Source organism: Saccopteryx leptura, chromosome 1, assembly GCF_036850995.1.
Source record: "Saccopteryx leptura isolate mSacLep1 chromosome 1, mSacLep1_pri_phased_curated, whole genome shotgun sequence".
In the NCBI taxonomy this organism is placed as follows: Eukaryota; Metazoa; Chordata; class Mammalia; order Chiroptera; family Emballonuridae; genus Saccopteryx; species Saccopteryx leptura.
In genome coordinates, this window is record NC_089503.1 from 19913909 (window position 1) to 19939526 (window position 25618).

At 53.3% G+C, this 25618-nt stretch overlaps 2 protein-coding genes across 2 annotated transcripts in view; one reads left to right on the forward strand and one right to left on the reverse strand.

The window, feature by feature from the left end:
- The window catches only part of ALX4 (ALX homeobox 4), a 44877-nt gene extending 36735 nt beyond the window's left edge, over nt 1-8142 (forward strand). Inside the window, exons 3-4 of the mRNA XM_066362943.1 lie at nt 2521-2649; nt 3655-8142. Of these exons, the coding sequence (XP_066219040.1) occupies nt 2521-2649; nt 3655-3984 (459 nt within the window). The 3' untranslated portion in view covers nt 3985-8142. The remainder of the gene's footprint in view (nt 1-2520; nt 2650-3654) is intronic.
- A 10919-nt stretch (nt 8143-19061) lies between these two features.
- EXT2 (exostosin glycosyltransferase 2) overlaps nt 19062-25618 on the reverse strand; it is a 157055-nt gene continuing 150498 nt past the window's right edge. Inside the window, exon 14 of the mRNA XM_066362932.1 lies at nt 19062-19838. Coding sequence (XP_066219029.1) covers nt 19700-19838 — 139 coding nt within the window. The 3' untranslated portion in view covers nt 19062-19699. The remainder of the gene's footprint in view (nt 19839-25618) is intronic.

The following is a 25618-nucleotide window of genomic DNA, read 5'->3' on the forward strand; positions in this document are numbered from 1 at the left end:
ATCAATACAGACACTGACCCATTTCCCAGATGCATACACTGAGGCTACTGGCAATGCCAGCGCTTCCCATGGGCGCTCCGTTCCCGGCCACATTGGGGCCTGTACAGGTGGAGCAGCCCCTGCGCTGCCCTGAGGCAGCCCATCCCAGCGCGGACCCAGCTCCGTGCCGTGCTCCGAGGAAGCCTGACCCTCTCAGTTGAGAGTTATTTCTGACTCTCTCATGTCCGGTTCTACAGCATCCCTGGTGACAGGGATGGGACGTGTTTCCACCGCGCAGCAGGGACACGCCTGAGGACAGCCGGCTTCCTCGGGGCCCTGGCTCAGTGAGCACCAGACGAGGCTCGCAGCTCTGCAGCCAGGGTCCTTGTCACTGCTCTGTGCGCCTCGTCCACCAAGCTGCCGGCAGTTTGCTATTTGGGGTGTGTCCACCTGACCCCTAGACAGCTGGCAGGTGACATGGAGATGACAGAAAGCTCCCTCTGGGGAGCTCTAAGGTCTGCCTTTGACTCAGCGCCACGTCATTCCTGGCCTGAAAGCTGACCCCGCCTCACCCCCTCCCACTTGATGGGCAGGGGTTGCAGGCCCAAGGTGCGCTCTCGCCCATGAGCCTTGGGAGAGCTCTCAGCCTGCCAGAAATGCTCCAGCAAAGGAAGTGACCCCCCCCCCAAGATTCCTGCACCTTCTCCTGACTCAGAGATCACCTTCCCCGTCGGGTCCCCAGGCAGGTCAATGTCCCACCACCATGCTCAGTGACAGATGGCCTCTACTCCTCCTGAACATCAGGCCAACTTCTGAGTGAGTTTGTAGCGTCCACCTGTGTTGACAACACCAAGGGCAAAACCCCTCCACGTGGCCCCCGTGGCTCTCCGCCACCTGACTTCTGCATCCAACTCCTCTCTCCCTCCACGTGGCCCCCGTGGCTCCCACCACCCGACTTCTGCATCACGACTCCTCTCTCCCTCCACGTGGCCCCCGTGGCTCTCCACCTCCTGACTTCTGCATCCGATTCCTCTCTCCCTCCACGTGGCCCCCGTGGCTCTCCGCCACCTGACTTCTGTATCACGACTCCTCTCTCCCTCCACGTGGCCCCCGTGGCTCTCCGCCACCTGACTTCTGTATCACGACTCCTCTCTCCCTCCACGTGGCCCCCGTGGCTCTCCGCCTCCTGACTTCTGTATCAGCGACTCCTCTCTCCCTCCACGTGGCCCCCGTGGCTCTCCGCCACCTGACTTCTGCATCCGATTCCTCTCTCCCTCCACGTGGCCCCCGTGGCTCTCCGCCACCTGACTTCTGTATCAGCGACTCCTCTCTCCCTCCACGTGGCCCCCGTGGCTCTCCGCCTCCTGACTTCTGCATCCGATTCCTCTCTCCCTCCACGTGGCCCCCGTGGCTCTCCGCCTCCTGACTTCTGCATCAGCGACTCCTCTCTCCCTCCACGTGGCCCCCGTGGCTCTCCGCCTCCTGACTTCTGCATCAGCGACTCCTCTCTCCCACCACTCCACCCAACTGGGCAGCATGGCCTCCTAAAGCCTCCTGTCCATGCCCTTGGTGGTTCTAAGCTCAGGCCTGGACTTTCCTCCTTCCAGCCAGCACTTGAGGTCCAGCTCCAGTCCTCTCCTCCAACTCTCAACTGAGAGGGTCAGGCTTCCTCGGAGCACGGCACGGAGCTGGGTCCGCGCTGGGATGGGCTGCTCCGCCTGTACAGGCCCCAATGTGGCCGAGAATGGAGCGCCCATGGGAAGCGCTGGCATTGCCAGTAGCCTCAGTGTATGCATCTGGGAAATGGGTCAGTGTCTGTATTGATATCCTCATAGGGGTGATGGAGCAGCGGGTGAGCTAGATGGGAAATCTTATCCCAGTTTTTAGAGTACTTGCTTATTTATAGCTCCTGAACTTCCTTACTGTCTTTTGCTAGAGAAAGGGTCAAAAGAGATGGAGAGTCTGTATCTTATGTAGTGTGGAGCAGGTGGGGTGACTGCCTCTGTTGCCCAGCGGAGCCCCTGTTATCCACAGGACCTTTAACACGGGGGTTTCTGAGCTAGGAGACTGTTTCCAACACAAATGCTGTAGAGAGGGTTCAGGAGGGTAGAGTACCTGGGCCGATGGGCCCCAAGGAGCCAGGAACCTTCTGGAAAACTGTGTGGTGGTGGTCTAGTGGACTGATTGTCCGGTGGGGCTGTCACAGCCTTTGTCAGACCCTCCTGCGGCCCCCAGCGGATCCGGCCACACCATGCTGGGACTGGCTGGATGACTGCTAAGTGACCGCTGACGTGTTTCATGTGTGACTGCTGACGTGTTTCATGTGTGTGCCGTACTTGCTTGCTCTAGATTCCGAAGCTTGGCAAAAATGAAGTTCCTGGCCAGACACGGCCATGGTGAGGTTGGGGGCCAGCTGCCCTCCTGACCCCTCAGCTCGATCATTCCAGATTGTAAGGCCTCAAGGACGAGCACAGAGCAGCTCTTTGCAGCCCTAGGGATTGGCTTGCCTGAGCCCTGTGTGACAACGGCTTTGTCCTGTAGGTCTGGTTCCAGAACCGGAGGGCCAAGTGGAGGAAGAGGGAGCGTTTTGGGCAGATGCAGCAGGTTCGAACTCACTTCTCCACTGCCTACGAGCTGCCCCTCCTCACTCGCGCCGAGAACTACGCCCAGGTAGGCCCCGCCCCCAGCCGCCGGCCCCGCCCTCAGCCGCCGGCCCCGCCCCCAGCCCCTGGAGCGCGGAGAGCCAGCACCTCAGAGAAGGACGGAGGTCCTCCGAGAGGGTTCTCCTGGCTGCACGTTCCCTTCAGGCCCAGGCCGGCTGTGTGCCTCTTTACATGAGAACGTGGGAGGCCGGAGCTGTTTCTATCCAACATTTAGTGCGGACCCAGGCTTGGCTGCGTCGCCAGCTCAACCGCTTCATAAATGCTTAGAGGGAAATGGGGTCCAGAGGTGGCGGCTGGGAGAGGAGAGGGGTTAGAGTTGCATGGGTGGGAGACGAGATGTCCAGTCCAGCCCGCTGCTGCCTGCGCCTCCTCCACTCCCCCGAGGTGGGTGGGCACCCAGCTGGCCCCCTTTCAGTCACTGCTGCTCATCAGCCCGGAGACAGCCCCTTCCGTCCTGAGAGACCTCAACCACTGACTTCGGCTTCTGGGAGGTTTAGGTCCCCACTGCCCCGTGCCCCACATACAGCCTACAAACCCAGAGCCATGCTCCTAACAACTAAGCTTCCCCCTAACTGGGTACCTGGGAGGCCTCGGGCCTCAGGAGGGGCCGCAGTTAAGGAAGAGACAGTCACAGACCTTAAGGAGTCCACGGACAGAGAGTCGGCAACTCTGTCTAGCATCAGGAAGTCAGCCGGCTCAGGCAGGGACTATCCTCAACTTGTTGGCTGTGTCCCCCACCCTTTCACTGGACCCTTGATGAAGTGTCAATTTCTATCTGCTGCTAGCCTGGCCCTGGGAACAGTGTAGCCACAGCATAAAGCCCTGGCTCTCCTGGGGACATCCAGATGGCCTTCAGGTTAGAGAGGTCCCCAAGTAAACACCTGAGAGTGGTTTCATCACAGAGATGGGCTCCTGAGCCAGGAGAGGTCGTTCATGGGGTCGGGGAAGCCCCTAGGTACACCCCATCCCCACCCCAGCCCGCCTGTGAAGCCTCTCCCTTCCTTCTCCCCAGATTCAGAACCCGTCCTGGATCAGCAACAATGGGGCTGCCTCCCCAGTGCCAGCCTGCGTGGTACCCTGCGACCCGGTGCCAGCCTGCATGTCCCCTCACGCCCATCCCCCTGGCTCTGGGGCCAGTGGAGTCACCGACTTCCTGAGCGTCTCCGGGGCTGGCGGCCACGTGGGCCAGACGCACATGGGTGGCCTGTTTGGAGCGACGGGCCTCAGCCCAGGCCTCAATGGCTACGAGCTCAATGGCGAGCCAGACCGCAAGACCTCGAGCATCGCGACCCTCCGCATGAAGGCCAAGGAGCACAGTGCCGCCATCTCCTGGGCCACATGACAGGGCCCCTCCTCCCCACTCCCGCCTGCCCCGCCCCCACCTCGGGGCACTGGCCACGCCCATGCTTTCCAGGCCTCCAGCCTCCCACGCCACTTTCCTCCTGGGAACCCGGCCTGGGCTAGGGGCCTGCCCCTCAGCACTTTCAGCCACCCCAAGTCTGAGGCCCCGTGGACTGCTGGGAGGGAGGGGACAGCAGGTCCCTGCCCCGCCCTGGCCAGAGGCAGCAGAGGAAGCCACTTCGCATCCATTATAAGCTGAAGACCCTCTCTCCCCACTCCCGCCCCTCCATCCTGCCTGGTTTGACCGTTGAGTCAAGTTTAAATTCCCGTGGAGACCCAACAGCAGCACAGTGCAGTCACAAGCGTCCTCCTCTCTTCTGTGTGGTCCCCGGTCGCCAGGCCCATGGCTGTGTCTGAAGGACAGTCTGCCCGGCAAGGTCAGCCTCCTGCTCTCCCGTCTCCTCTTCTCTTCCTAAAAACCGTGGAATCCCGACCTCCTGGACCCAAGGCACCTGCCCTGCCTTCACCCAGAATGCAGGAGTCCCCATCCTGGCTGTCCTGATGCTGGAAACATTCGGAGGCAGTGGACAGAGGAGGGGAGGAGCTGGGGCCAAAAAGCCCAGCTGTCACCTGCAATGTGGACATCCGGGAGGATGGGGGACATGGCCCCGTGCCCTTGCACCCCAGAAACTCCGGATCTGGGTGAACACTGCAGGGGCAGGATGCAGACCACCCACGGTGCCCCTGCTGCCGGGGGAAGAAAGACTTCTGGAGCAGGGGCTACAGGAAGGTGCCCAGGTGGGGGCCGGGGGGCGTGCACATGCTTCTGCTCTCCGGCCACCTGACATCCCACTGTGCACAGATGCCAGCTGCCGTGGGCAGGCCGGGGCACCTCTGTCCTCCGTCCAGGAGGACCTTCCTCTCTCCCCCTTCCTTATCCTGGTCACTCACTGGGGCTGCTGAGCAGTGTCCTGGTGTGAAAGGACTCACACCTGGCACACTCAAGCTAGGGCCTGGGGTCACAGCGGAAGAGGGTCACAAACAGGGGGCAGGATGTGCTGGAGGACGTGTGCCCACAGCTGGCCTCCAGACAGGCAGGGCAGCCCTCATGCCGCCCAGACTTCCCTTCTTGCATCAGCCATCTCGGGCACACTGCCATACCTTCCAGAGCCTTCCACGGGCAGGGCCCCATGGCCTTCCAGGGACAGGGCAGACAGAGTCCACCCGGGACTTCTTCCCTAGGGGTCGGGAGTGTCAGCCCCCTCTGGGACAGTCATGTGCGCTCTTCTGGATGTGGGGCACAGGATGCCCTCTGGAAGCGGGTTTCCCTGCCTGTAGGAAGGGGCCTTCTTCTGGGGGGATGGGCACTCCACGTCTGCCTGACCTCAGACCCGCAGCTTGGTACCAGCTGTCACCAAAGCTTGTGGCACACAGAACTGGGCCTCCGAGGCAGGCCTCTCAGGGCCCTGGGAGGTCCACGTCCCACAGCCCCGGGGAGAAGCCCTTGGCTTTTTTACCCTTTCCCTGATTCTGTCAGTAGGGAGGGCCAGGCCTCTTAGGCGGGGGTCTGGGAAGGAGGGCGGCCTCCTGGGTGGGCAGACAGGCATGAGAGCCTCGGCCCTGAGCCTGCTCGGGGTGCAGAGGAAATCACAGTCCACCGAGGCCTTGAGAATCCACTCCAGACACGCCGGGAAGGGTCTGGCGTTGGCCTCCCCAATGAGTCTGGCCTCCGTGAGTCATAGCTCTGAAACTGGTCTTCTAGCAGTGACAGGGGTCTCGGGCGTGTTCTTGAAGGCTCGGCTTCCAGGGTTTCATTTGTTTGAGGATGTTGGGATGACTCTGGGAAAGCCTTTTCTAGTTCTGAGGGTCACTGAAATAACGTGGGACCTCCCAAATCCAGCAAGGGAAAGGGGGAGATTGCTCATGGCGGGGAGCAGCTCCCCCACCCCCAGTTTTCTCCTTAAATTCCCTAGTGGCCAGAGAGACACAGGACTTTCACCAAGGGTAGGTGTACACCTAGGAGAGAATCAGTATAGAGAGAAAGCCCTGGCGGGAGGGGGAGAGAGAGGGGACTCGAAGCGGATTCTTCTGGAAGGAACTCCTGGCACTCAAGTCTTTTGTCTGTTTTCTGGCTGGACTAGACTTAAGTCACGCAGATGTCAACCACAACGCCTGAGAAGAAAAGCCCCCGATAGAAGGCAGTGCTCTGTGCTCTGGCTGCCTGTCCCACCAACAGAGCCCAGGCGAGTGACTCAGCCGTCCCTGCTCACCACCCCACAGTGGCTGCCTACCCCGGGACCCCCTCCAGGGCCTGCCTAACAGGATCACAGTTACCGAGCTGGGGGAGTAGAAGGCTTACTCTAGTCAGTTCAAGCTCTCTACAGTGCTGAGGAGCACCCAGGCCCCAGTGCTGGGGGAGTAGAAGGCTTACTCTAGTCAGTTCAAGCTCTCTACAGCGCTGAGGAGCACCCAGGCCCCAGTGCTGGGGGAGTAGAAGGCTTACTCTAGTCAGTTCAAGCTCTTCACAGCGCTGAGGAGCACCCGGTCCCCAGTGCACGTTTGACCAGAGCCCTGACGTGCTGCCCAGGCTGTGATGGGGGCCCTGCGGGCAGCTGGAGCATGAAGCACCCCAGGGCCTCACAGCTCGGCCCTCTGCTTGAGCGCCTTCCTCCCCTCAGCCCTCTGTCCGGTCTTTCCCAGCCTGGCGGCTGGGCCCAGGTCTTCTGCGTCCTGGGGCGGGAGGCCTCCCCAGAGCTGGGCCTGACAGGTGACCACGCCAGCCTGGGGACTCTCCTGGGTCGGGGGCTTCCTCAGGAAGGCAGGCAGAGAGCAGAACCCATGTGCTCTGTGGGTCACTGCTAAGCGAATAAGCTAGTAGAGGTGAAGATTTCCTGTAGCCATTTGCTTAAGATCTCAGCAGAGGTGCTGATGAAACCGGCAGTGCAGGGTGGCGGGCAGAGCGGTGGGCAGCGGGCAGAGCGGCGGGCAGCAGGCAGAGTGGTGGGCAGCCTGCCCGATGCCGGGAGCCTCTCTGTCCTGCTGGGCGTGTGTCCATGGCCAAGGCTTGACACCAAGGTGCTGCTACCACCCTCAGAGGCTCCCGGCATGGGAGGAGAGGGCCCTGGGGGCAGGCACATGGAGAGGCTCGTCCCCAAGTCTTCAGTGGCACTCGGAGGACACGGGCTTTGTAACTTTCCTCGAGTTCTTTCAACTATACTTGATTCTCAGCTCTCACTGCCGTGCCTCCAGCTTGGGGAAGCATGGCGGCAGGTTAGTTCAAAGACACTGCAAAGGGAGGTGGGGGCAGCGACTGGGAGGGGGTGCCCAGCACACATGGCGGTGGCCACGCGGGACCCAGCGCCAGCGCCCTGTCTGCCCTGGTTCCTGCCAGGTGGACCAGAGGAGCTTTCCCATGACAACTACCAGGCATCCTGCTTACACAGCCCTCCTCTCTCGGGCTGGGTCGTGGGGAGACCAGCCTGAGACAGACTGTGTGGCTTGTGCTCGGCTGGACGGCCCCGACTGTCAGATGCAGAGGCTCACGGGCCTTGCTGGGGGAGGGGGAGGACGGCTGGCAGGTGGCCCCGGAATAGCACCCCCTGACCTTACAAGAGCAAAGTGAGCGGACCACACCAACCGCCCTTCTCCACGCCACCCCGACCCACGACCCACTTCACTTCACGGAGGGTGCTGCGGGGAGGAGAGGTGCCCCACTGAACACGCCACCCGGTCCCTGCCCGCCCCGCCTCCCCCCTTCTCTTACGTACATAGAGCTAGGCCTTTATACTACTGATTTTGAAGGACAGTTTTCAGTGTCTAACGATCTGGGTGTGCAGTGGTTGGAAAGACTGAATGCGAGAAGGAACAAGAACCTCAACCAATACTGACTGTTCTCATTGTAAGATATTTTAACCCTGTATAAACGCAACTTTTCCTTTAGCTTAACGGCCTGGGGTGGATGTTAAAAATATATATTAAAAATACATTAAAAATTCAGAAAAAAAAATGTTTAAAAAAAAAAAATGAGGTCGGTTCCATAAAGTTTTACTGCCTATACCAACATGTAACTACATTACAGCAAAGTATTAATAGAAACGTCCTTGCCTTTAAAGTAAGTTATTGCACTTACGTCTTTTTGGGGAGGGGGGCACTGTTGATGAGAAGGGGGCCTAGGGGCCCGGGCGTGGGGCCAGGTGGGGAGCAGAAGCAGCTGGATGCTCCCGAACACCCTTGGCCCAGCACGGCCCAAACGGTCTGTTTGGTTGTTGTTTGCAATAAACTCCTTCTCCTTCCTCCTCTCAACTGGAACCTGTCTGTTTTGTTCCTGACTTGTGACAGATGAAATGTGATCAGAGGGGCCTCTGAAATCTCACGTTAATTGAAGTCGGCAAAAAATACTAACAGTGCCCTTTTGAACTGCTGACACAGTACAGGGTGGGTTACCGGGGCTAGATTAACAACAGGTGGCCAGCCAGGGTTCCTGCACAAAGAGGGGTGCGTGCGTGGCCTGTGAGGGTCTGGAACGGTCCCCCGTTATCCCAGAGGACCTGCCTGCACAGTTGGGGGCCGGGGAAACGCAGGGCTGCCAGAGTCCACTTCTCAGGCAGCAAACACGGGTCCCAGCAGCAGCCCCGTGACACCCCTGCATCGCGAGTGTGCTCAGCACAGTCCTCGCCTCCGGGTCTTCGCAGGTGGCATGGCTGTCCCTTTGTGTCCCTGTCTGTGTCTCCCGGGGCTGTTCTGGAAGAGGGCAGAGAGCCAGGACATGCTGGCCCCGGGGCGGGAGCATGGGTGGGCTGCTGGGCATCGAGTGCAGGATGGGCCTCCAGCGAGGCTGGTCCCAGACTGGCTCTCCGACTCAGCGGTGAGGGACTAGCAGGAGGTACAGCCAGACGGTGTTTACAGCGAAACTCCAGAAACAAACGATCAAGTGGGAGGGGCGGGCTCTGCTGCTGAAGGGCGCGCTCCTGTTATCCGGCTGGCCGGAAGGGGACTCGAGGAAGAGGCAGCTAACCTCCAGGGACTCATCTTCCTTCACAGAACCACCCGAGGCTCAGCCCTCACACCTGAAGGCAGGGAATAAGCCCCGTCCCTGCCTAGGTCACGGCCAGGGGGAGGATTAGATGAGAGAACGCACAGGAGCTCACTGGTCCACGCACGGGCAGTGCTCCACGTGGCGATGAGGGGTGGGGGTGTAGTGGTGAGGGTCTTCCTCCTTGCCCAGGCCCCGACTCACACACGCAGCCGCTAGGGACCCAGAGGCCCTCCACAAACAGCCTGTTCCCAAAATAGGGCTCCCTGCAAACTGTCCGCATGCGCAGCAGTGTGTACGTTGCCAGCTCCAAGGACAATGGGTGTGAGAGTTGACATTTTCCCAGGAATTTTGATTCAAAATGGATTTTTTTTTTTTTTTTTTTTTTAGCTCATCACAGACCAACAGGCTTGAAGCAGGGTAAGCTTCCAAACAGAGCGTCAGTTTATGACCACGTGCATACCACGTGTGAAGGTGTTGCGTTAGCTGGGAGCCAACCTGCTGTGGGGCCTGCGTGAGGTCTCCCGGGGGCCCCGGCCAGGGCGCAGCCCAGAGGCCTCAACGCTCTTGCCACACCTCCTGGGACTCCTCTTTTGGTTGCCACACAAACCCCTTCCCCAGCCCGTCTCTGTCCTCTGCCCACACTGTCCCTCTGCAATCTCCAAGCTCTGTGGGAGGAGGAGCTCGCTGTTGTTATGACATTAAGGCCAAGCTATAGTATGGTGAGAGAAGGAAAGTGTGTGTGTGTGTGAATGTGCGCGCGCGCGCGCATGAGCATGTGCTGGGGGGACAGGGAAGGGGACAGAGCCTGAGGAAGCATGAAGCTCGAAGGCAGCCCTCGCTCCTCTCCACGCCAGGCCTGGACAGAAAGCTCTGTCCGGAAGGCAGTGTGGAAAAGGACTGGCCAGAAAGCCATGTGTTGAAGTGCGAGATGAATGACCTGGGTTTAAGAACTGACTTTGCAACTTATTAGCTCAGTTATTTTAGGCAAGCCACTAAAATTCTGATATTCAATTTCTTCATCTGTAAAATGGGAATACCAACTCTTCCCTGTTTTTTGAAGTCCAAAAGAGTTTTAAATATTTGGAAATAGCAAAGAGCTGTAGAGACAGGAGGAACCACGCACTCCGGTGGTTTGGAAGGGCCGTGGGGGTTGAATTCCATCCAAGTGGCCAAGGGCAGAGTGCCAAAGCTGGGGAACTGCTTTACAAAGCGTGTCACCGTACTCTGAAGCAGCGGGAACCACCCATATTATAGTCATGGGATTGGCAAGGGATCTGGTGGTGAGCAGTATCTTAGTCTGCGCTAGCAAACTGCCACACACTGGGTGGCTTAAATAATAGATACTTATTTCCTCACAGTCCTGGAGAAGGGAAGTCCCTGATCAAGGTGCTGGCAGACTGGGCCGCCAGTGAGGCCTCCCTCGCCGGCCTGCAGACGGCGGCCTCCTCCCTGCATCCCCCCTGGCCTATCCTCTGTGCTCGTACAGAGAGCACTACTGTCTCCTTTTCTTACAAGGACATGAGTCCTAGCAAATTAAGACTGTACTCTCGTGACCTCACTTAACCACCATCGCCTCCTATTGGCCCCGCCAGGGGTCAGGGCTTCAACATGTGAATTTTGTAAGTTCACGCCTCAGTCTGCTGCGTGGCTGGGATGTGTTGTTAGAGTGAGGGAAGACATGGAAATGGACAGTGGCTGCTCTTCCCAACCCCTCAGCCCAAAGGGTCTCAGTGGGCCCAGCAAGTTCCCGAATGGGCCCAGCAAGCACTCGGTGCAGTGCCATGTCACTTTCTACCTCAGCTACTGCCAGGGGGTCACAGCCTGCTCCATTCCATCAGTACCAATACCAACGTGACAGTGCCGAAGACCAGCCCCGACCACGTCCCTAACTGCACCACCACCTGGAAAGCCTTCCCGGATGACAGTCCCGCTCTTCCCTTCAGTCCTGAGCTCCTACCCAGCCTCACCTTGTCTAGTCCCCCCACCTGCTCCCAGGGCTCCAGCAGGCCCAGGCCGTCCGCCCACTAGACTCTCCCATCCTGTTTCCTTCGCTCCTCCGGTCAGAGCGCCTGCCCAGCCTCCCCACACCTCTGTCCACCTATGCTCACCTCCACCTGTTCTCTTCTCCTGCGCTCTAGATGTGTTAAAATTACTCTACCCCTTAGATGTCCAAAGGACACCTCAAACCTAGCGTGTCAAAGGAGAGCTCTTGGTATTCCCTGCCCCCTCCTGCCGGGCTGCTATCTTTCAGTCAGTGGCGTCACTCAGCGGGGACTCCTCTGTTATTTTCAATGATATTCATCAGTGAACCCAACAGATTGCACTCCCAGGCTAACTTCTCACCACCTCTGCCACTGCCATCCTCAGCTGAGCCCCCGCTGTCCCAGCCTGGACTCCCCACCACAGTCCCCCAAATCCTCCTCTCATTCTTACTGCCAAGAGCCTATTCTTCACACAGTAGCTGAAATGACCTTCAAACAAACAAACAACAATCAGACATCATTCCTTTGCTTAAAACCTTTCAGTGTCGCCCTGGCCAGTTGGCGCAGCAGTAGAGCATCGGCCCGGAGTGTGGAAGTCCTGGGTTCGATTCCCGGCCAGGGCACACAGGAGAAGCGCCCATCTGCTGCTCTACCCTTCACCCTCTCCTTCCTCTCTCTCTCTTCCCCTCCCGCAGCCAAGGCTCCATGGGAGCCAGGTTGGCCCAGGCACTGAGGATGGCTCTGTGGCCTCCACTTTAGGTGCTAGAATGGCTCTGGGTGCAGCAGAGCAATGCCTCAGATGGGCTGAACATCGCCCCCTGATGGGTATGCCGGGTGGATTCCGGTAGGGCACATGCGGGAGTCAGTCTGTCTGCCGCCCCCCACTTCTCACTTTGGAAAAATACAAAAAAAAAAACCCAAAACAAACAAAAAAACTTTCAGTGTCTTCCCATTACGCTCACAATAAAAAGTCTAGATTCCCTTTGGCTACCCAGTCCTCACACCGTTCGGCCCTGGCCTACTCTCCCGCACTCAATACCCAGCGGCCACACAGGGGTTCCTGCTGTCCTTAAAACAGGCTGAGCTCATGCCTGCCTGAAGGCCTGTATGCTAGCTCTTCCCTCCGCCTGGCATCCCCATGGCCCACCCCTTCCTACACTGAGATCTGTGCTAAAATGTCACTTCTGACCAACCCATCTAAAACCCCTCTTCAGGCCCACGTCACTATCTGCCCCCCTTACTCTGCTCTATTTTCTCCGTGGCGTTTGTTTCTATTTGAAGTCACATTCATTTACTTGTTTTGGTTGTCTTCCTTCTTAGAATGTAAGTTTGATGAGAGCAAGTACTTCATTTTGTTCAATGCAGCATCTTCACACTGAGAACAGGATCTGGCATGTAGTAAGTGCTCAGTAAATGCATTTATTATTATATATATTTTTTATTTTTCTTAAGTGAGAAGTGGGGAGGCAGAGAGACAGAGTCCGCATGTGCCCCAACTGGGATCCACCCAGCAAGCCCCCTACTGGGCGTTGTTTTGCCAACGAGCTATTCTAGCACCTGAGGAAAGGCTATGGAGCCATCCTCAGCGCCTGGGGCCATCTGCTCTAATCCAGCCATTGCTGCAGGAGGTGAAGAGAGAAAGAGAGAGAGAAAGAGAGAAAAGGGAGAGGAGGAGGGGTAGAGAAGCAGATGGGCACTTCTCCTGTGTGCCCTGACCAGGAACCGAACCAGGACATCCACACACCAGGCCAATGCTCTACCACTGAGCCAACTGGCCAGGGCCAGTCATATTTATTAAGTGAATGCATCTCATTGGGTTTTTTGAGGCAATAGATTAAAATTTTCACACACTAGTAAGAATGAACTTTCTCCTGGTCCTTGCTCTGCAAGTGAACTCAATCTTGTGATTAGATGCAATCCTCCTTATTAATAGACTTCAAGGTTCAGGTTGTGCCCACAGAAGGGTTTCTCCAGATGAGTCCATCCTGAGAAGGCAATGACCTTTAGCCCAAGTTCTACCAGACAAGGCTGTGTCCAGCTCACTGGAGACTTTCGATGTGTTCTCAAAGCCTGAAGCCAGAAATCACTCCTTACGAAACCTGACTTGGAGCATTTCCAAATTCCAAGACTTCCACACAGCACATAATCCATTGCACGGGGCTGTCAGGGGTCTCCTTTTTATCCCAACGTTATCTTAGGTCACCCTCCCCATTGACATGGTGTAGCCACGGGACCAAAGGAGCATCAACCTGTTATTAATAGATATTCCTCCTTATAACGTCTGAAAAAGGGCCAAGGTACAACCGGTGACTGGAAGAGAGAGGAAAAATCCTTGCATCTTCTGTGTCCTCGTTTGGCTAAGCTGTCACTACATCAAACCAAACTGGTAACAAGAACAGAGACTGGGCACAGGGTAGGCAGAAGGGAGGAGAGAAAGGTAAGCCCTCAGGATCGACTAGAGAAAGACTATGGGAAATCCTATAGGAGCTGCTGCCACCAATGCCCAATTTTTGTTAATTACCTCAATTGTGGCTGTTATCCCCTTAATGAGAAACACAACTTCACTTCTAAGCAGGCCGTGAGGCTGGAAGAAAGCTGAAACCTGAAAATCAGCAGATACGGGGCTGCGTACAGCCCTTCCTATTGAAATTAAGCCATACCCAAAACAGAGGGGGAGGACTGCAAACAGCTTCAGACAGCAGCCAGCCAGCCAGGGCCCTCACCAGGCACCGGATGGACGCTCTCCCGACTCGTCAGGAGGCCCAAACCCCAAGTTCTCATTTCAATAACATAAGAAAATAAACACGGGGCTTATTTATAGCACAGGAAAGGGACTGGGGCAAAAGAACTGCGCATTCAGTAATCCGCCCTGACGGGGCTAGATAGGATCCAGACCCCCGAGCTCTCTGGTAACAGAACTAGGGGCCAGAGGAGGGCTGGCCGCCAGCATCAGGTACAATCTGGTCAAGGCCCTGGGCGAGAGACGGGGAGGCGATCTGATACATCATTCCATCTCATCAGCCCGAATCAAAGCGCCTTTGCCGTGTCCGATCTGGTTGAGGGAACTGAGGAACAGGAGCGGACGCCCTCAAGGCCAAGGAAGGGCGAGCACACAGCTCCAGGGCAGGCGCTAGAGAAGAGGAAATGAAAAACCCTTGCTTCCTCCAGGCACCAAAGAAGATGGTGTTATGGAGACTGTTTACATCTGGGACTGACGTAGGCCTGTAGAGTCCCAGGCCACCAGTGGGCTCACGCCATCTTAGAGAGCTCAAGGACTCTCCCTAGAACTGGGTCTACTTGAGGTCGGGACAGTCTTGTTCAATTCTGTCTCCTCGATCTAGTATGTATTTTGATGAATGAACGAACAATTGGAAACACTGAATGACTGAATAAATGCTCTTACCTCACCTAGATCTAGTAACTAGTTGGCTGTTCTTCAGCTGTGATTACCAAAAAACCAGCTGTTCGTTGAGTTTATCCTTCGGTTTAGTATAGATAATGATATATGTTGGAAACTATACATAAAAGCCCACATAGATATGCGGATGATCCTCGACTGGCGATGGGGTTACATCCTGATAAACCCATGGGATAAACTCGTTAAGTCGAAAACACATTTAATACACCTAACCTACTGAATGTCATGGCTTTGCGCGTCCTAGCATGCTTACAATCGCCTACAGTAGGTGAAATCATCCCGCAGCGGCCCAGCCTCACCAGAATTATCATTGCGCATGTCGCTAGCTCAGGAGAAGAGCAACATTCAAAATGGGAAGTGTGGTTTCTACTGGATGCACATAAATTTCACACCATGGCAACGTGAAAAATCATCGGCCGAGGGCCGTGTTCAGAAGGCAAGGCTGCACGGTGGCATGAACTGGGGGCTGGGTCTGACAGGTGCCAGCCCTGCCTTGTCAGCACCCGCGCCCCACACGCAGCTCCCGAGAGGGTGCACAGACCGGGGCTTTGCTGAGGGGCGTCTGGGAGACACACCCACGCCTCTTCCCCTGTGCCTTCCCCGGACAGCCTGTGCCCTTCAGGGGGTGAGAGCGAGTGCGCTCAGGGGCCCAGCTAGCTGGGAGAAGAAAGAGAAAAAACCACTATCCCAAAAGGGTTGTAAACTTGAGGGAACAAAACTGCCAGACACAGATGATGGCCACACAGCCTTTTCTTGAAAGGGAACATGGGAAAGAGGCTGGAAATCTGGGTGAGGGGGTCCAATCCTCCCAGCATCCTCTCTGTGCTACCAGCAATGGTGAGCCTGACATTAAAAATCCAAGGTCCAGCCTGACCAGGCGGTGGCGCAGTGGATAGAGCATCAAACTGGGATGCTGAGGACCCAGGTTCGAGACCCCGAGGTTGCCAGCTTGAGTGCGGGCTCATCTGGTTTGAGCAAAAGCTCACCAGCTTGGACCCAAGGTCGCTGGCTCAAGCAAGGGGTTACTCGGTCTGCTGAAGGCCCACGGTCAAGGCACATATGAGAAAGCAATCAATGAACAACTAAGGTGTTGCAACGAAAAACTAATGATTGATGCTTCTCATCTCTCTCCATTCCTGTCTGTCTCTATCTATCCCTCTCTCTGACTCTCTCTGTTCCTGTAATAAAAAAAAAATCCAAGGTCCAAAGTTGCCTGTAAAGCCCCTCACTCCCAGGGGGAAACTGGAGGTCGCAGAGCCCGAAGCTGGGAGCTGGGGGTCCTGGAGGATCTGGTTAATGGCGGTGGCAGAGAGGCTGGGGGTTGAGCTTAGAAGGCGCCGTCCTAGAGGGAGGGGGGAAGGCTTAGATGGAGTGGAGTCCCGCCCGCCCACTCTCCGCCGCTGGGGGCTCACTGAGGCCTCTTTGGATGCCCAGGCTCTGCATGGTGGGCAACACGGGGCCAGAAGCTGTCCTGGATTTTACTCAGAAGCAGAAAATGGTGAGGATCAAACACTGGCCTCGGACGGGAGCCTGGGCTTGGAACAGAGCTCGGGGGCGAGGTGAGCAGACAGGCCCCACAGGATTCGTGCGCCTCCAGGCCTGGCAGTGGAAAAGTTCACGTTGCTTCCAAGCCTTCCTGGACGGCCGCTGCCTGCCAATCTGGTCAGCGCCCCTGCCAGCGCTGCTCCTCAGGAAGCGGCTGGAAGGGGCTCGGGGCCAGCCAAGCACTCTGTCTGCCTCCCTGCGCCAGCGCAGCTTGGCGGGCAGCCCGGTGCGGCTTCTTCGGCTGCAACAGATTACCTGGGCCGAGAGAGATGGAAAAAGCAGCCTACCCAAGAAGAGGCTACTGTCCCCAAAGAGAAGCAGCCCGCCCGGCTCGGAATGGGGGGAGTTGATGGGTAACTTCCAACTCCCCAAACCTCTCCTCTCTCGGCTGGGTCCCACGGATCTGCCAGCTGCTGAGCCACGATGAGCTTCACCAGAACGGAACCGCTGCCCAAGCCCGGTCTCTACTTTATCTACTTCTTAATCCTGCTTTGGCTGACAACCATCAAAGGGCCTGGCGTGTTCACCCGGCAGTCACATCTTTAGAACCTGCGGCTGATAACACACTATCTTTCAGCGGTGAGAACGCTCCGCCCTCCAGTCAGACAACCACCCCCGGACGCAGCTGAAAGCATGGTGTTACTAATAACGCCTTCGCTGGATGCTGGACGGGGGCAACGAGGCCGCTTGCCTCTGCCAGCTCCGTCCTGGTCAACACAGGCCGGTATGACAGTCACTTTTCCCCAACGGTAGCAGAGAAACGAGCCCCTGATGACCGCGTGCTCGAAGTCCCGTTGGAAGCACACAGGGCTTTGGCCGAGATGCCCGAGTTGTCAGTTCTGAACGTCCCCACACCGAGTGAGAGGAGACAGCCCAGCACAGTGTCATTTGCAGGAAAGAACCTGAGATCCTCAATACAGAAATTGATATTTTCCTCTTTAATTTTCCCAGAAAGGGGGGGTTCCTGCCTAAATGCATGTGAGGCTTGGTAAAATACGTGAGATAAGATCAGTCCCGGCTATGTAACGTTAGCCGGCAAGGAAGTGTTTCCGCCCTGCGCTCCGAGCGGCCGGTCCGAGGGGCCAAGGCAGGCCGCTGAGTGCGCACGTGTGGGCCAGGGCCGGCGCAGGCTCGTCTGTACAGGCCAGTAGGATGCAATTTCTTCAGAAAGATTTTTTAATCTAAAACCAGCTGTTGTCTGCTGTAGGCCAGGACCTGACATTTTAATTAGCGTGATCATTCTGCATCCCCAGATGCCATAGATGATCCCAAGGACAGACGATCCGACTCACGCTCATGGGTGAGGCTTGGGGTGCGCAGCTCAGAAACGCACTGATAATGGGGGTGGAGTTGCCAGTCCCCTCCGAACCCCTGAATCACAGACACTGTCTGTGTCCGTGGCCTGAATTTACCTGTCATCTATACAATCTGTTCACCGGAAAGAACCTTTGAGGATAGTTTCCAGGGCCTAGGATATAATACTCATTCTATCACATAAACTCTTTCATGCTATGTTGTAAGATCTAACCCCCAATATTTCTGAGGGCAGCGAGATGCTTTAAATGGAGTTCTCATACCCTTAGAAGGCCAATGAGTCCTAAGAAGGTGATGCAATCACATTTACACAGCTCCCCAGGGCTCCCAATGATCTCGGATTAAAGAGTTCCTTTTCCAGAATCAAAGGGCTAGCAAGCTTTGAAAAAACGAAGAAAAAGAAAAAGAAAAGGCACCCTTTGGGAGGGGGAAGCGGATGGGAACCAGTGGCTAAGGCCCTGCGTTCAGTGATGGGAAAAGGGCAGGTGTGTCTGAAAAGCCAGGCTGGGGGGGGGGGGGGGGGACTGAGGGTGACGTAAGACACATGTCAGGCTAGCACAGTTCTTGGCTTTTAGCAGGGACTGAAATGTGAGGCTCTCCGCTCTTTGCCCCAAATTTGAAAACCAAGCTAGAGATCCCCCAAAAAGGTCAGAGGTCCTGTTTGTGTCAGCTACTGGTACCTGGGTGACAAAACAAATCACTTTCTCTTGGACTCTATCATATCACCTCCCGTATTAGGAATATGAGACTGAAATGCCTTCCCATCCTCCCTACTGACGGTACATCAGCTCCCAAATCGGCAGTTCTTGAAGCACCGGCACCTGCAGCTGCACACGCTGAACCAGTCCCGGCGTCCACGCCTGCCTGACGCGCACGCACTGAATGAGATCTCTGTCCGTCCCCTGGAACAGCCCACACTGCCCTCCTCCCTCCCTCCCTCACGGTTTCCACTTCCAATTTTACTACTTCTGAACATTTTCTTTGACTCCTTCAAAGTCTGTTGGAACACATGTGAAGTGACTTTTGTGAAAATGACAAGTTTAAAAACTACAGCAAACTAACTGCTCACCTTTGTGTCACTCAACTGAACGACGGCTGGTGGATCAGTGACATCAACTGGCACATAGCTAGGTTTCGGTAATTATATCCATATTCCAAGCAAATTGTTATGTATTTTGTGTTCTGGGGACATATGTTATGGCTAAAGCCCAAACTGTGGCTAATCTTAATATTAGAGCCAGATCAATCTGTTTCGAATCCATAACATCTAACATTCGCCAGAGTAGATTTGCTCATCAGCCGGGCTTACAGAGGTATAATTCACACATGTGCAGTGTTACTAAATGCTGAATTTAACGATTTAAATATACCAGCAACTATTGCAAAGCAGTTGTTAGAGCAGCATTTAACATTAGCCAGAACCTCCCTGGCTAACGTTACGTTTATATAAAAAGAATGAGGGAGATTTTGGAACCCCCTTGGGGTAGGGTCACAACTTCAACTTTTATAACATGGAGACTCAGAGTACGGCTATTAGAGGCCCTCTGTTTTCCCTGAGGATCCCTTCAAAAGATTGACTGGATCTAATAAGGGAATGAAAACCTTTGGAGTTTGGGAGACGTCTTCTCTGAGAATGTTCCGTTTGGGGATCTCAGCTGACTTACACACGTGGCACAAGACATTCCTCCTGGCCGTGTCTTCCCAGACCTGGTAGCAGACTGGAGTTAAATACAGAAAAGGTGATGTTCCTCAGACCAGCAACAATCAATATTTTAAACATAATAGAAAAAGGAATAAAAAATAATTTTAATCATATCAAAAAGCCAAATCAAACAGAAATAGTCCATGGAGCTTACAGGGTCCCGACTCAGCATCGCTGTTCTTCTGTACCCAAGTCCGGCGCCCCGGGCCCCAAGCTTAGCATATCAAATCCCACTAGGAAATTTGGATTTTGCACCAAATTGTGGGCTTGGCTTTTCCTTCAACAAAGTCACTGATTTGAAATAACTAAAAGTGAGATGTGGATGCTTTCTTCACAATTCCCCAGTCTACAATGGGCCGGCAGGTCTCCCCTCAGTGGTCTCCCAGTCAGTGAGGTTTCCTCCCAGACTGCCTGTCGGAGCCGGAGACCAGGCGGCCCGAGCTGGACGGATGCCCGGAGCACGCCACCACGGCTTCCACTGCACTTTCAAAAAGAAGCCTTCGGACAGCATCAGAAACAGCAGAACAGAGGACGCGCAGCCCAAAGTGCTTACGTTCTCTCGAGGCTCCTGTTCTCCAGGAAGCAGGTCATGGTAGTATGCCAAGACCCAGAATGGCAGACTTCCCCTCTGAAGGCCCCACCTTACATCAGAAGTGCTGGGGAGGCCGTGTGCTCCTCCTTCGTCCAAGCTTAACCTTCTGACCCCCGCCCATGGCAGGTTCATAAGCTGCCGATGTTGGGGAAGCTCTTCAGTTTCTCAGGAAAGTCGTCCTTGTACAGGACAGGGTCAGCTCGGTGCTCCACCACCTTCAGAGGCATTGTCCCAAAGACTGAAGCAAACTTGTTGATGCACTCAGACCTGTGGGGTTTGGGGAGAGGAAGGCAGTTGAGCAGAGGAGAGGGATAGGGGTGGGCGACAAAAGAGAAAATGTTCAAGAAGCTGAGACACATCATATTCAACTCCAACAGAAGAAATCCAAGTAGCCCAACCTGCTCCCAGGTTCTTAAAGAGGTTGGCAGGGGGTGGATAAAAGAATGATCTGGCGGGTGCTCTATTAGTTCAGCGGGAGAAAGTGAACAGGGAACACTGCTTGGAGGGCCTGCAGAGGTCAGAGGATCTCCTCCCCTCCCCCTTAAATTCCAGTCATTCTTCCAGATCAGCACAAGCTGGCCTCAAAACAAGGTGGATTAGCTGCCAACAATTCTTAACCCCATCTCTGCCAGCTAACAACGGGGAAAGGAAAAAGCCCCTGGACCAGAGCTCTAGCTTACTGAAGTTTAACAGGCAGAGGGGAAGCTCTTACACATGGAGCAGTGAAAGGCCATAGACGGTAATGAGGGCAGCGAACCTCGTTTTCAAAGAATAGACACTTCACCTGTTCAACCAACATCGCTGAAGGCCTGTAAGTGGCAGTCTCTGGGAATTATTGGTCAACTCCTACAAGCTCTTCCATGAAAGCTGAAGTTCATCTAGAACAGCTTCCATAATTTGAGCCACTTCCTTGTTAGAACCAGCAGCCAACAACCAACTTGACAGAACAGCCCAGCAGGGGAGGAGGAAGAGTCGGTTTCCTTACCCCTGGGCCCACCCCCCAGCCTGGTGAGCAGCCTCCTAGGAGGTGAGGTCAGGCACGGTGGCGGTAAGTGGTGCTGGTCAATCAGGCCAACTGTGTGACAGCTGGGTGGGGACACTTTGGCATCAGAGCAGAGGGGAATACAAGCCTGTAAAAACTGCTTTTGAAGTTAAGGGGAGCTCAAGGATGGATTACAGAAAGGTCAGTACACTCTCTCCTCAGTCAGGCCCATGGCACCCGAGCTACAACGAGAACAAACAAATCAGAGGCAGAGCCATTTACCAGGAAGAGGCTCAATTTCAAGATGCAGACCAGGAGTCTCCTCTGTCCTCAGAGGTACTATATGTAAGCTTGGTTTCAAATTATTTTGATCAACAAGTATTTATTTGCATACTTTGAGCTTTAGGAAGAAACCAAGTAATAAAGAAGCCAGCCAGTATCAATTTTTTCTCTTGGTCATTATGTTTCTAGAAAAATGTGTTACTATTCCATTTTGAATTCTTCTAGCTAACATCTTCGTGTCCACCAACCTCACAAATCCACAACAACAATTATTGTGTTAAGAGTGCTTTACCTGTATTAACTCGTTTCATCCTCACCACAACCCTGTAGGGCAAGTCCTACGATTATTCCCATTTTTCCATTGGGAAGACTGAGACACAGAAGTCAAGTAACTAGTAAGAGGCAGGGCCAAACCCAGCCAGAGCTCCTGAGGCTAAAGTCTTAATTATGAGATGATATACATTTATTTATTAACACAATTCTAGGGTCCAAGGGGAAGGGCTGAAAATGAACAACTGTTGAGCACCTATTACATGCCAAATCATGTACCGTATTTTTCACTCCATAAGACGCACTTATTTTCCCAAAGAGTAGAGGGGAAAATGCCCGTGTGTCTTATGGAGCGAATGTTCGTTCCCGGACAACTAGAAGAGTATTTAAACATTAAAGACTCTTCTCATTTGTTAATAATAGTGCTAATGGTTGTTAATACTGCTGTTGAGTTTACACTGTTGAAATATTATTGTGGTATGTTTTATTAAATATTTTAACACACCATTTCATTCAGAATATTTTTTACTTTCCTCCTTAAAACCCTAGGTGCGTCTTATGGAGCAAAAAATACAGTATATACACAGTGGTAGTCAACTTGGTCCCTACCGCCCACTAGTGGGATTTCCAGCTTTCATGGTGGGTGGTAGCAGAGCAACCAAAGTATAAATAAAAGGATAGATTTAACTATAGTAAGTTGTTTTAGAAAGATTTATTCTGCCAAACTAAGCAAAAATCCAATATAAAATGCTTGGTAAGTAATTATTATTATATGCTTTAACTTGCTGTAACTGCTTTATAAATTTTATAAAGTAAAGTTACTTCCCTACTTTATAAATCACCATTACTGTGGAACCAGTGGGGGGTTAGAAAATTTTACTACTAACAGAGATACAAGAGTGGGCAGTAGGTATAAAAAGGTTGACTACCCTTGGTATATATACATGATCTTATTGGTTCCTTAAAGTATCCCCCTCTATACGCCCAAGGGTGGGGTTTAGAGTAGAGCCCTGATGCGGGCTGAGAAATTAGGACGGAGAGGCTGTGGGCCAGCAGCGGCAGGACGGGCTGGTTTCAAATGACGCTGGTCCTGCCCATTGAGTTTTGCGCTTTCCATCACACTCGACCACCAATCGCAAGGCGCAGAGTTTCCCTTCTGCTGGCAGTCTTTTGAGACTCAGAAGGTAGCAGTCATAGGTTCCAAAGTGAGGAGAGACTGGGAGAAACGACAGAGGCGTTTCAACAAAATGGTATGAAGCAAGCACTGGACGACAGCTTCCCTCTCAAGTAACAGGCTCACGGCGGTGGCAGAGTCAACTCTCGCCAAGGTCTTACTCTTGACAGTTGCTCTGCCTGTAATCACGGACCAATTCTTCCAGTTTCCAGTTATTATGCCCGTAGATTCTGGCCAGCGAAGCCCAGCTACGCCCAGCATAGGTACCAGCGAGTGTATTAAAGAAGAACCAGGGTTCCTGGCAGAGCAAGGAGGCTCCGTGTCCCCTGGAGGGTACTGAGGACAATGTCTTCTCTGTAACTAGATCTGCCAACAGGGCTGGGCCGCAGGCAAGAGGCCACCGGGGCTCAGGCCAGCCTGACTTGTTGACAGCTGCTCCTGGCTAACCCAGGGTCAGTGAGTGCTTCTTTCTCTCCACACGGCCCGCACTGGAGGAGTGGCTGGCCCACTCTCAGCGGTAAGGTCCCGAACTCTCCTGCCAGGTACTGACAAGGTTTTCTACTTTCTCTTCACACAGGCGATCTTGGCTGGGGAACAGGTTAGGGTGGACGAGGAGTTGGCTGGCTGCTGGTGGCCCACCTGAGTCGTTCTGTCCGGTGTCCAGCTACCCTGTCAGAAACTGCTGCCCTGGGTTGGTTTTCTAATTGAGTACAAACAGGCTAAGGACTGCCAATGTCTATCTCTAAAGTCTGGAAGTATCTTGGGGCAAGAAAGGACTAATGGTTTTCTGTTTTCCTTTCAAACACAAACAATTACCTAAAGTAACCAGGAGCCTTTAGGACTAATGCTAGGGAAATTGGGAAGGAAATAAATCCTGCCAGACACTGTGCTGCAAGCTTTCATGTATTATTACTCTACTCACCAGCATATAATACAGTGTTTGGAACAAAATGCTCAGTAAATATTTGTTGAACCAATGAATGGGCACTGTAATTTGATCGATATTAGTATCCCCATTTTAGGAGATGAAAAGATAGAAGTTCAAATAAGGTAAGTCCATTTCTTTAATTCAGACAGTTAACAAGTGGCAAACTCATAATTTGAACAAAGGTCGACCTGACTCAAAATACTATGTTCTTTTTCTTAAATCAGCACCGTCTCTCACCATATTGTCTTGATCATATTGAAGCTATTGGTAAAAATGAGCAGTAACAAATTCTGGTTCTTTTTTTTTTACAGAGGGAGTCAGAGAGAGGAATACATAGGGACAGACAGACAGGAATGGAAAGAGATGAGAAGCATCAATCATCAATTTTTCATTGCAACACCTTAGTTGTTCACTGATTGCTTTCTCATATGTGCCTTGACCGTGGGCCTTCAGCAGACCGAGTAGCCCCTTGCTCGAACCAGCGACCTTGGGTCCAAGCTGGTGAGCTTTTTTATCTTTGCTCAAACCAGATGAGCCCACACTCAAGCTGGCAACCTCAAGGTCTCGAACCTGGGAACCTGGGTCCTCCGCATCCCAGTCTGATGCTCTATCCACTGCGCCACCGCCTGGTCATGCCTTCTGGTTCTTAAATAATAGCAGACCCTGGAAATGAATGCTGGGTAGTAAAGACTACTGTTTTACACCTGAGACTTCTGATTCTGGAACCCGAAGATAGAATAAAGAAGCGTATTGAACTACAAAATCCAGCACAAAGTCAGAACTTGCAAAAAACAGTTACCTCCTTTCAGTGTTGTGTGCAAACTGTGTATGCTGCAAAGGGAACCAGTACAAAAATAAAACAAAAGAACAATTCTACAGCCCAAACTCCAGCTCTCGGTCTACACGAGATGCTTAAATCATGCCTTCTTCCTAAGGCACTTCCTAAGCGCCTTACTTAATAATTCAGTGACCCAGCCTTTAATCCAAAAAGTGTTTCTCCCAGTTTCTAAGTGCTTCCAAGACTGTTTCCCTACCCAGTTTCTCAGAAGGGTCGTCTAGACTCACGAACTCCCTCCCCACCACAGACTCACACTCTGTCCCCCGAGCCCCGTCCTCTATGATATCATTGTTCGCAAAGTCACCCATGACTGTCACTTCACAGGCCTTTGCCAGTCCACATGTCCCCTGCTCCTCCCTGCTTTGACCCTGGAGGTCCTCGTTCTCTCCTGGCTTCCCCAGTGGTCACGTTTCTTTTTTTTCTTTTGTGGTTACTCTGTCTTCTAAATGTCAGAATTTCTCAAGATTCTTCCCTGGGCCTTTCTTCAGTCAACTGACATCTCTGGGCAGATGTTTGACAAATACGTTTGTTTTAATCCTCTTTCTAGAGTTCTTGTTCCATATTCCCAACTGCCTGCCCTGTATCTTACCTGCATTTACAGAGGGCAAAACCCCCAAATCACCTACCTGACTACTTTCCAGCTGGTCTATGATGAAAATCTCTTCCTGTCCTCATTGATTCTACTATCAAAGGTACAACTGTCACTCTCCTCCACCCCTTAATTAGTGTCTCTTCCTAACTGTATTATTTATACCACTAAAGGTACTACCATTCTTCTTGACTGGAAATCTAGTGGTTCTCTCTCTCAGCTCCTTCTCCACAACCTTCCCATAACTATCCAGTTGGAAATAAGTTCTACCACATCTTTCTTTTGGGGGAGGGGGGGGGGTCTCTTATAATTCAATCCATTTCTTCCTCTCCACACTCAATTTAGTTCAAGCCTTTTAACTGTTCTTCTTCCTTCAATCTCTTTACCTTCATTCTATCCTATGCACAACTTCCAATTTAATCTCAAAACAATGCTTAGATCAAGCTACTCCACTGTTGCATGTAAAGTGCAGATTGGGAAAGGGAAAGAAAGCTACCCTCCGGTTCAAAAACCTTCTATGGCTTACCAGAGCCTAAAGAAAAACAACTAGACTCCATAATTGGGCAGTCAAGGCAGTTTGGCACTAACGGGCCAAAACTCTATGCTCTAGCCAAACTGAATTTCTTAATCGCTTACCAAATACACCTTGAATGTGCTGACCGGCCCCTTTGATTATGCAGTTCCCCCCGCCTAGTATCTCCTCTTCTTGCCCAGAGAGCATAGCGTTGGTTGGGATCCTAGTGATCTTTGAAGGTTTACTTCAAATGCCATCTCTTTTACAAAATTATTCCTACTAATCAACCTAACAAGAAGTCACTTCTCTTTCTTCTGATCAAGTATAACATTTAAGTCTCCCTTATGGTACTTATCACATATAGCTTTGGATTAACTTTGATGTGTGTGTGGGTATTTGTTGTTAATTATAAACTCTGATATAATTTGATTCAGGCCTAACAACATCTGGAAAGTTGCCTATTCCATTTT